Raw genomic sequence first — 11519 nt, forward strand, 5'->3', positions numbered from 1 at the left:
CTAAATTTGTGGAGTGTTCCCCACCTCCACAACATTGACGTCTTTTTACATTACTCACAGTGCCAGCTGCTGGCGGGAAAAAAAACTTTTTGAGCGTTACAGGCTAGTTAACAGATGAATGCGTCAGATTCTTCCACTTACTTCAAGTAAATATTACTATTTGTTTGTATTGAGCTCATACATTTAAAAGTTGGTCATCTTTCACCTAAATCAAGAAAAAAATCATTCAAATAATGTTTTCAACAATATTCTTGAATTAAGAACATTTCTGACAAGCAAGTTTTTCCTTTAAGCTTAAATGTACAAACCATTTTGCTTAAAATAAGTCTGTTCGGCTTATTTTCAATTAGCTGTTTTTCATATTTCAAGAAATCTCAGTGAGTAAAACCGACTTGAAGCACTGTAGCAGTAGCAAAATTACTTTTACAATGTAAAAAAACAACGTGATTACAGAAAATCACATTGTTTGATTTTTAAAGATTTTATTTGCAAATCATGGTGGAAAATAAGTATTTGGTCAGTACCAAAAGTTCATCTCAATACTTTGTTATGTACCCTTTGTTGGCGATAACGGAGGCCAAACATTTTCTGTAACTCTTCACAAGCTTTTCACACACTGTTGCTGGTATTTTGGCCCCTTCCTCCATGCAGATCTCCTCTAGAGCAGTGATGTCTTGGGGCTGTCGTTGGGCAACACGGACTTTCAACTCCCACCACAGATTTTCTATGGGGTTGAGATCTGGAGACTGGCTGAGCCACTCCAGGACCTTGAAATGCTTCTTCCGAAGCCACTCCTTTGTTGCCCTGGCTGTGTGTTTGGGATCACTGTCATGCTGAAAGACCCAGCCACGTCTCATCTTCAATGCCCTTGCTAATGGAAGGAGATTTTCACTCAAAATCTCTCAGTACATGGCCCCATTATTCTTTCCTTTACACAGATCAGTCGTCCTGGTCTCCTTGCAGAAAAACAGCCCTAAAGCATGATGTTTCCACCCCCATGCTTCACAGTGGGTACGGCGTTCTTCGGATGCAATTCAGTATTCTTTCTCCTCCAAACACGAGAACCTGTGTTTCTACCAAGAAGTTCTATTTTGGTTTCTTCTGACCATAACACATTCTCCCAGTCCTCTTCTGGATCATCCAAATGCTCTCTAGCGAATCGCAGACTGGCCTGGACGTGTACTTTCTTTAGCAGGGGGACACGTCTGGCAGTGCAGGATTTGAGTCCCTGGCGGCGCATTGTGTTACTGATAGTAGCCTTTGTTACTGTGGTCCCAGCTCTCTGTAGGTCATTCACTAGGTCGCCCCGTGTGGTTCTGGGATTTTTTTGCTCACCGTTCTTGTTATCATTTTGACGCAACGGAGTGAGATCTTGCATGGAGCCCCAGATCGAGGGAGATTATCAGTGGTCTTGTATATCTTCCATTTTCTAATAATTGCTCCCACGGTTGATTTCCTCTTCTTTCTTCTTCCCAGCATTGTGCAGGTCTACAATGTTGTCTCTGGTGTCCTTCGACAGCTCTTTGGTCTTGGCAATAGTGGAGTTTGGAGTGTGATTGACTAAAGTTGTGGACAGGTGTCTTTTATACCGATAATGAGTTGAAACAGGTGCCAGTAATACAGGTAACGAGTGGAGCCTCGTTAGACCTTGTTAGAAGAAGTTAGACCTCTTTGACAGCCAGAAATCTTGCTTGTTTGTAGGTGACCAAATACTTATTTTCCACTATGATTTGCAAATATTTTTAAAAAAAAATCAAACAATGAGATTTTCTTTTTTTTTTCACATAATGACTCTCATGGTTGAGGTTTACCCATGTTGACAATTACAGGCCTCCCTAATATTTTCAAGTAGGAGAACTTGCACAACTTATTTGCCCCACTGAAGGTCAAGGTGAAAAAAAGTTGCATTTTAAAGTGTTCTGTGCGTCTTTATATAGGTTTGTGTGGACGGGTGCTAATCATATTGGAATAACAATTGTAATTCATTTGTTTTTGAAGTGTTTTTATTGGTGCTTTTGAATGGTTATCAGAGCATTTTTCTTTTCATTTCTGCACTTGTTCGTTGTTGTCTTTTCTATATAATAAATTACAAAGAGATAATGTGCTTTTTCAGTGTGGGAGTTTAAATATATACGTGGTGAAAATAGGTGGTGGGCGCCAACAAATATGTCGCCTAGGATACCAAATTGGTCAGGAACGGCCCTGTGTTCCTATCAATACTGAGACCAAACCTATGTCCTTGGTTGAAAACAAAAACAAAATGAGCAAATATGCATTCTTCTGTGGATCGTATGTGGAATCCTCACATTACAAGGACGGGAGCGAGTGTCAGTTTACGTGGCAAGCGTGGATTATTCATGACTCGGCAGGTGCGGCCGTCGCGTCGTGACTATGGGCTTTGGCGTCCCTTCGGCAACATCTCCTGGTGTCCTAGGACACGCCCCCCGAGGGTAAGACGCAAACAAAGACAGAAAGGTGATGATTTCCACGACGTCCAGAACGGCTGAGATGGTAACTCAAGGAAAGCTGGAGATCAACTCCGAGGACGCAGTGGAAGGTGATTATTTCCCTCGTGTTGTTAGCGACCGTAGCTACGTATTAGCTTGTCGTTATCAAACTTAGGGTCCGGTGACTAAATCTGGCACGTTTATGTCGTTTTGTGTAGCCGGAAAATGTAAATCATCGACTTTATGTTTTGCGCTGAAGTAAAATGGATATAAAATTTCTGTTGTTATCTAAAGCTTGAGGACTACAAAAATCCAGGAATATTTAGTTTTTTCCATGAACAAAATTAATTTGAAAAATATATCTTATTAAAACGGGTCAGGGTTTAGCTACTTTTTTTTCTTTTTGCTTTATTAACCCCCCAAATTACAAAAGGATGTTTATGTTTTTTTCTTCTTAATTAATACATATACAAATATATGAAAGAAAATATATGAAAAAAAGATAATATTTTACCCATTTTTCTAAATAACAAGGACAAATAATATTTAATAAAGAATATATTCGACTCCTTTCTTATTTGTCTTTAAAGCTATAAACTTTTCAACACTTAAAATTCATGAAAAAAAAAAAAGATATTTACTCGTTATTTTTCCATTTTTTAAAATGTTGTTTTTAATTACAAAGGACAATATATACGAACTGTGTACATATAATATATGTATTACCCCTATTTTTTTTAATCTAAAAAATTTTTTTTAATGCATATATATATATATATATATATATATAACATAAAATAAACATTATTAAAATGACAGAGAAATTTACCTTTTTTTAAAAATGAAATCAAAAAGAGAATATTTACATTTTACTCCTTTGTTTCATGAAACAAAGGCGAAACAAATATTGTCCCACCCCCTTTTTTCATGACTTAATAAAAAAGAAACAATTCTTTAAATATATTCTTTTAATTATAATCATCACCACTTTTTTTGTTCATTGTATGAAAATGATTTTTTTTAAACATTTAAAATAAAAAAACTATAATAAAACTTTTTAAATTAACAAGGACAAAAGAAATATCTTAAAAAGACAATGTTTACATTCTACTTTATTAAAAAAATAAAATATTTACATTACATATTTGACCCCGTTCTTGTTTGTTTTTAAAGCTATCAACTTTTCAACACTTAAAATTCATATTTAAAAATATATATATATTTACTCATTATATATATATATATATATATTTTAAAAAAATATATTTTTTCATTATAATCACCCCTTTTTTGTTCATTGTATGAAAATGATATACAGTGCTGCTCGAAAGTTTGTGAACCCCACAGCGATGGTCAGATTTTTTGTAAAAAAAACTAAAATAACCTTATTAAATGTTAAGTTATACCCAAATCCACAATACTGACATTCCAAATAATGGACTGAAACAAAAGAAATAGTTATATTGTCATTCTTTATTTAACAAAAGTGGTTGATTTAAGAAAAACTCAGATATCATGTGTGCAAAAGTATGTGAACCCCTTCAGTTAATAGGATATTGCGCCTCCTTTTGCAGAGATTACCTCAACCAAACGGTTTCTGTAGTGACTAATCAGCCTCTCACATCTACTTTGGGGGATTTTTGCCCATTCTTCCTTGCAGAACGCAGTCAGTTGAGAGAGGTTTGATGGGCGTCTGGCATGAACTGCTCGCTTCAGGTCCCGCCACAGCATTTCAATGGGATTTAGGTCAGGACTTTGACTGGGCCAGTCCAGAACACGAATCTTCTTCTTTTTCAGCCATTCCTTGGTTGTATTGCTGGAATGCTTTGGATCATTATCATGTTGCATGATCCACCTTCTGCCAAGCTTTAACTTCAAAACAGATGGCGTCAGGTTATGAATATTCCTCAGAATTCATGATTCCCTGGACTATGTGGAGTTGTCCAGGTCCTGAGGATGAAAAGCAAGCCCAGATCTTGACATTCCCACCTCCATGCTTCACTGTTGGGAGAAGGTTCTTTTGGTGGTATGCAGTGTTGACTTTTCGCCAGACATGGCGGTTTTGGTTGTGACCAAACAGTTCAATTTTGCACCTACATCAGTTGATGAAAACTCTTTTTAATTTAGTCTCGACAACACAACTGTCAAAAAAACAAAAAAAAAAACTACTGAATTGATTGATTAGGAAATCAGGTTGAAATAATAGAAAATTCCAAAATGTTGAGGGGGTTCACAAACTTTTGAGCAGCACTGTATCTAATAAGAATTTTTTTTCAACATTTAAAATAAACAATTATTTAAAAAAACTTTTTAAATTAACAAGGACAAAAGAAATATTTTAAAAAGAGAATATTTACATTCTACTTTATTAAAAAATAGAATATTTACACTCTATTTACAAAAAATACATGAACCATTTGTTGTTCATTATATAAAAATAGCTACAAGTAAACCTTATATATATATATATATATACAGACACACACACACACACACATATATATATATATATTCTACTTTTTTTGTTTTTGTTCTTCAATTTAAAAAAATGGGAGAAAAAAGACAAGAATTCATCCTGGTTTTTTCACCCTTCTGTAGAAATTCAAATTGTACAATAAAAATGAAGAATACAGATCAGAATATTTGTTATTAAGATACATATTGATCGAAAGATGAGTTTGGCAGCCCTGCATTAGTTTTTGATTGTGTTTGTAGATAAAAGCTCTGGCAAGCTGGGATGCTTCGGCTGGATTTTGGTGATCATTTCCCTCCTCTTCATCGGCGTCACCTTCCCGCTTACCATTTTCATGTGTGTCAAGGTACTGTATAGTAGGGGTGTGTCATCTTAGGCACCCAACGATTCCATTCGATTCGATTACGATTCAGGGTGCTACGATTCGATTATTGAACGATGTTCACTGTACTGACGATCATCATGATTACTGATGCATCGTACATTACTAATTATTAAAGTAGCCAAATGAGCAGTGCTGGCCAAAAGTATTGGCACCCCTGCAAGATAATGCTCCATTTCTCCCAGAAAATGATTCCAATCACAAATTCTTTGGTAATAATATCTTCATGGATTTTGCTTGCAATGAAAAACACAAAAGAGAATGGGAAAAAAAATTAAATCATTATCATTTTACACAAAACTCCAAAAATGGGCCGGACAAAAGTATTTACACCCTTTGAAAAATCATGTGATGCTTCTCTAATTTGTGTAATTAACAGCACCTGTTACTTACCTGTGGCACATAACAGGTGGTGGCACTAACTAAATCACACTTGCAGCCAGTTAAAATGGATTAAAGTTGACTCAATCTCTGTCCTGTGTCCTTGTGTGTATCACATTGAGCATGGGGAAAAGAAACAAGACCAAAAAATTTTCTGAGGACTTGAGAAGCAAAATTGTGAGGAAGCATGGGCAATCTCAAGGCTACAAGTCCATCTCCAAAGACCTGAATGTTCCTGTCTCTACCGTGCGCAGTGCCATCAATAAGTGTAAAGTCCACGGCACTGTGGCCGACTTCCCTAGATGTGGATGGAAAAGAAAAACAAGAGATATCAATGAAAGATTGTGCGGATGGTGGATAAAGAACCTCGACTGACATCCAAACAAGTTCAAGCTGTCTGTCAAGTTCAAATATGAATCCTTAGGTAGACATTTATAATATTTCCCAAAATAAGGAGAGAAGGCACTCAATTTGGTTGAAAATCTTGCAAGGAGAAAGAGGAAGCTAATTAGCTTCAGCCATCGTTCTAAAAAACACTTCCTTCCGCTTTTTATTATCAGTAGGACGGCCCTAGTAACAAGAGAGGTGCCAAACCTAAAGGGATGTGGAGCAAAGCAGAGGACACCTCTATGAATTTGGTTGGCTATGTGTATGCACGTAGGTGGGATTAATACATGTGTGTCAGCACATTCCAGCAAAGCAAAAACTGTCTTGTTGTGTCCTCTTGCCCTTTGGAAGGCAAGAGACTTCAAGGCTTCTTCAAGAAAAACATTCCCTCTTATAAGCAAAGCATTTCTTCAGCTACTGCTGACAGCTACTAATTACAGCAATTACAGTGGGGCAAATAAGTATTTAGTCAACCACCAATTGTGCAAGTTCTCCTACTTGAAAAGATTAGAGAGGCCTGTATTTGTCATCATGCATAAACCTCAACCACGAGAGACAGAATGTGGTAAAAAACAAAAAACAAAAACAAAAAACAATAGAAAATCACATTGTTTGATTTTTAAATAATTTATTTTCAAATTAGAGTGGAAAATATGTATTTGGTCACATACAAACAAGCAAGATTTCTGACTGTCAAAGAGGTCTAACTTCTTCTTACGAGGTCTAACGAGGCTCCACTCGTTACCTGTATTAATGGCACTTGTTTTAACTCATTATCGGTATAAAGGACACCTGTCCACAACATCAGTCAGTCACACTCCAAACTCCACTATGGGCAAGACCAAAGCGCTGTCGAAGGACACCACAGACAAAATTGTAGACCTGCACCAGGCTGGGTAGACTGAATCTGCAGTTGGTCTCTCATGGTTGAGGTTTACCCATGTTGACAATTACAGGCCTCACTAATCTTTTCAAGTAGGAGAACTTGCACAATTGGTGGTTGACTAAATACTTCTTTGCCCCACTGTATATAGGAAAGTCAATTACATGCAATAACACTTTTCGACCATCAGGAGGGGCCTGCCGCCCCCTTAAAATCCGCATATGTGTTTACCAGATTGTTACAGGTGCGCAGTAATATATTGGTATTCATTATTATTATTACTATTATTATTATAATTTATAATCTTGAACCTGGCAGCCAATGTAATAGGGTGGTAGGTGTTTGTTTTTTTTCTCTGGCATGGCTCCCGAGGTGTGGCCTCCTCTCTGCCTGGGCTGCCGGCCGTGGGAGTGGGGGGAGGTTGGGGCTCCGGTCTCGCGTCGCCCCACGGCGGCTCCTCGGCGTTCTCCTGCCTCCGCCTTCCCCTCTCTTCTCTAACTGGGATTCCGCCCTGTGCTCCGCCGCGGATCGCTGGCTGGGCGGCGGTGTATCGGCTGGATGTTGCCCGCCACGGCTGGGGACCCTGCCCTGGGCTTGTTGGACCGCTGGGGGCCCCGTGGCGTGCGGTGTCGGCTGGGGGGCTGCGGCTCGTGGCCCGGGTGGGCAAACAGGTTTGGGGACGGGCGTGGGGTTGGCGGTGCGTCCCCTCTTGCCATCCCCGAGGGCCAGTAGATGGGCGCGCGGGTGGCCCGGGGGACCACCCTGGATTCTGGGGGGGAGGGGGGCAAGGGCTCCTTTGCTGGGCTGCGGGAGGAGGGATGGCCTGCGCTGCCCCCACCCCCCGGGCTGGCTGGGTGGGGGCCGAGGCCCTGTGTCAGCGCCCGCGTGGCGTCTCCGCTCGTCTGCGTGGCTGCTGCGTGCCCGGCGGGGCTCGCATGCGGCTTGATATTATTGGGCACTCTTGGGCGGACTCTTAGACTCCCCCACCTTCTTCCACCTCTTTCCCTGGTCAACAGGCCCCCCACACGGCGTCAACCGGAAATACATTTAGCTGACGATAGCACCAACATATTAGTAGTTAGTGTAGTTAGGCTTTCAATGTATTTCTTGTTGTTGTTTGGGTTTCTTATCTTTCTTCTCTTGTGTTTCTTTTCTTCTGTTCCCCCATAAACTCTTCCTGTTCGCTGTTTTGTCATAATAAATGAGTTATGTTGAATGATCACAAAGGGAGTATGTCAGACTCTCAATGTGAAACATTAAAACTGTTCGGACTATCTGGGCACTTAGACTTCCATTCTCAAACAGCTGAACACGATAGGTTAAAAAAAAATATATATATATATATATATATATAATCCTGTTGAGTGTTTTTTTTTTTTTTTGTCAGAAATTGGACACTCGTTAATCATATAGCTGGGTCTCCCTAAAAAAAAATCCCATGTTTACCTAATTTGCAAGCAGTATACTGGTTGATGACAAAACTGGTAGAAAATAAAATATAGATTCATCCCTTTGTAGTCTTATGCATTTATTATGAAAGTATCGGTTAAACAGATAAAATTAGAGGAAAACTCTCCATGTCGATTTGTGCTTTGACAACGCAGATAGTCCAGGAATACGAGCGTGCCGTCATCTTCAGGCTGGGTCGAATTGTGGACAGGAAAGCCAAAGGACCCGGTAGGACTTACGCGACTATTACAGAAATTTCTGAGCAAGCGAGCCCAAAAGAAAAATCGGGTCTCTTGTTTTGAACTTTCCAGGGCTTTTCTTCGTCATCCCTTGCACGGATAACTTTGTCAAAGTGGACCTGAGGACCGTGTCTTTTGACATTCCGCCGCAAGAGGTAACATGTCACCTGTTTTTTATGTCTATTTAAGCGTGGCGCCGATATAGTCTCCTTAATTTTACGGCACTAAAACCACCTCATGGGAATTGGCGATTACTAAGCAATAACGTGCCAATGTTGAGCGATAAATGCGATAAGAGATCTAGTTTCCAACTGTTAGCTGCCCTACCGAAGATGGCCGCCAGCTTCGCACAAGCCTTTAAAAAAGCAGGGCTTGTCGCCCTTCCCAAGAGGGTGGCAGTCATACAATCGCGTGGCGGCCTATCATCCTTCACGTTCCTTCGCTGCCAACCCTCCTGCTTCAAGTGAATTGGACGTCATGAGCCATCAAAACGAATAAGCTATTCAAGCAGCCTCTGAGCGTGAGCATCATGATAGCAATGACTTTACATTCAAGTGGCTATGCTAAGACTAAGAAAAAATATGGTATCAGTACAGTCTTGAACGGAATCAGTGTATTGTGACTCCATTTTAATCTGGCAAACGGCTTACCAGATCCTGACCAAGGACTCGGTGACGGTGTGCGTGGACGGCGTAGTGTACTTCCGCATCCGCTGTCCCATCTCGTCGGTGGCCAACGTGAGCAACGCCCACTCGTCCACTCGCCTGCTGGCCCAGACCACGCTCAGGAACGCGCTGGGAACCAAAAACCTGGCCGAGCTGCTGTCCGATAGGGAGGGCGTCTCGCTCGACATGCAGGTTGCCTATTGTAGGGCATTTTCTGTTCATATTGGGTCACTTCCTGTTGATTTGGGAGCAATTTTGGAACACGAACTCCTCATATTATGTCAGTTCCTGTTGATATGGGGCATTTCTGGGTCACTTCCTGTTCATATTATGTCACTTCCTGTTGATATTGGGTCACTTCCTGCTGATTTTATAGCATTTCCGGTCCCATCCTGCTCATACTGGGTCACTTCCTGTTGATTTGGGGCATTCCAAGGTCACTTCCTGATCATTTTGAGGCACTCCACAGTAACGTCTTGTAGATATTGGGTCACTTCATGTTGATTTGGGGGCATTTTGGTTCACTTCCTGTTGATTTGGGGGAAGTTCAGGGTCACTTCCTGTTTATTTGGGGGCAGTTGGGTCACTTCCTGTTCATATTGGGTCACTTCCTGTTCATTTTGAGGCACTCCTTGGTGATTTCCTGTCGATATTAGGTCACTTCCTGTTTATTTTGGGGCATTTCTGTGTCACTTCCTGTTCATTTTGAGGCACTCCACACTAATGTCTTGTAGATATTGGGTCACTTCATGTTGATTTGGGGGCATTTTGGTTCACTTCCTGTTGATTTGGGGGAAGTTCAGGGTCACTTCCTGTTGATTTGGGGACAGTTCAGGGTCACTTCCTGTTCATATTGGCTCACTTTCTGTTCATTTTGAGGCACTCCTTGGTGATTTCCTGTCGATATTAGGTCACTTCCTGTTTATCTGGGGGCACTCCATGGTGATTTCCTGTAGATATTGGGGCATTCGAGGGTCACTTCCTGTTCATTTTGAAGCACTCCATGGTGACTTCCTGTAGATATTGGGTCACTTCCTGTTGATTTTTGGACATTTCGGTGTCACTTCCTGTTGATTTTGGGGAATTTCAGGGTCACTGCCTGTTCATATTAGGTAACTTCCTATTGATTTGGGGGCATTACTGGGTCACTTCCTGTTTATATTGGGTCACCTCCTGTATGTATATTTGGGGGCATTTCAGGCCCACTTACTGTTCACATGATGTCACTTGGGTTGCATGCAAAATTACCATTAATTACATCATTTTTTTTCTTCCCTAAAAATGATCCATGTCACGATCATTTTGTTTCCGCAACGCACAGAACTGACCTCCATTGTCTCATTAGCAATCGTTGGACGAGGCCACGGACGCGTGGGGCATCAAGGTGGAGCGCGTGGAGATCAAAGACATCAAGTTACCTCAGCAGCTGCAGCGGGCCATGGCGGCCGAGGCCGAAGCCAGTCGGGAGGCCCGCGCCAAGGTGAGTGCACGCCCAAAATCGTCCGTTTCATTTCATGAATTTGCGGCGTTCGTCAGATGATCGCGGCAGAGGGCGAGATGAAGGCGTCGCGGGCCCTGAAGGAGGCGTCGCTGGTCATCGCCGAGGCGCCGTCGGCCTTGCAGCTGCGCTACCTGCAGACGCTCAGCAGCATCGCCGGCGAGAAGAATTCCACCATCGTGTTCCCGCTTCCCATCGAATTGCTACGGGGCTTCGCGGAGGGGAAGTGATGAATGAGCTTCCTTGGCAAGCTATCTTCATGTTAATAATAGAGCATATTCATACTAGGATTGTCAAAAGTGTGGGAATGTATACACTGCTGGCCAAAAGTATTGGAACCCCTGGAATTCTGTCAGATAACGCTCAATTTCTCCCAGAAAATGATTGCAATTACAAGTGCTTTGGTAGTAACATCTTCATTGATTTTGCTTGCAATGAAAAAACACAAAAGACAATGAAAAAAAAAAAACATTAATTCATTATCATTTTACAAAAAAATGGGCCGGACAAAAGTATTGGCACCCTTTGAAAAATCATGTGATGCTTCTCTAATTTGTGTAATTAACAGTAACTGTTACTTACCTGTGACACATACAGTGCCCTCCATAATTATTGGCACCCCTGAAAAAGATGTGTTTTTTAGCTTCTTATATATATATTTTTAATTCAAATAATATGGGACCTTGATGGTAAAAAAGAGAAAAATCCAACATTC

General features: G+C 40.9%; 1 protein-coding gene across 2 annotated transcripts; it reads left to right on the forward strand.

The window, feature by feature from the left end:
- Positions 1 to 773: 773 nt before the first annotated feature.
- stoml3a (stomatin (EPB72)-like 3a) lies at positions 774 to 11280 on the forward strand. Of its 2 annotated transcripts, none has more exons than XM_057839143.1 (7): positions 774 to 2557; positions 5163 to 5266; positions 8558 to 8630; positions 8714 to 8796; positions 9295 to 9508; positions 10652 to 10786; positions 10843 to 11280. In XM_057839143.1, the coding sequence occupies exons 1-7, from the start codon at positions 2479 to 2481 to the stop codon at positions 11277 to 11279; spliced, it is 1125 nt and encodes a 374-aa protein (XP_057695126.1). In that variant the 5' UTR covers positions 774 to 2478; the 3' UTR covers position 11280. The 2 variants fall into 2 exon arrangements, with proteins under 2 accessions (XP_057695126.1, XP_057695127.1); XM_057839144.1 differs by having other exon boundaries at positions 9295 to 9498.
- Positions 11281 to 11519: the final 239 nt, after the last annotated feature.

This window comes from Corythoichthys intestinalis, chromosome 6 (assembly GCF_030265065.1).
Source record: "Corythoichthys intestinalis isolate RoL2023-P3 chromosome 6, ASM3026506v1, whole genome shotgun sequence".
Classification (NCBI taxonomy): Eukaryota; Metazoa; Chordata; class Actinopteri; order Syngnathiformes; family Syngnathidae; genus Corythoichthys; species Corythoichthys intestinalis.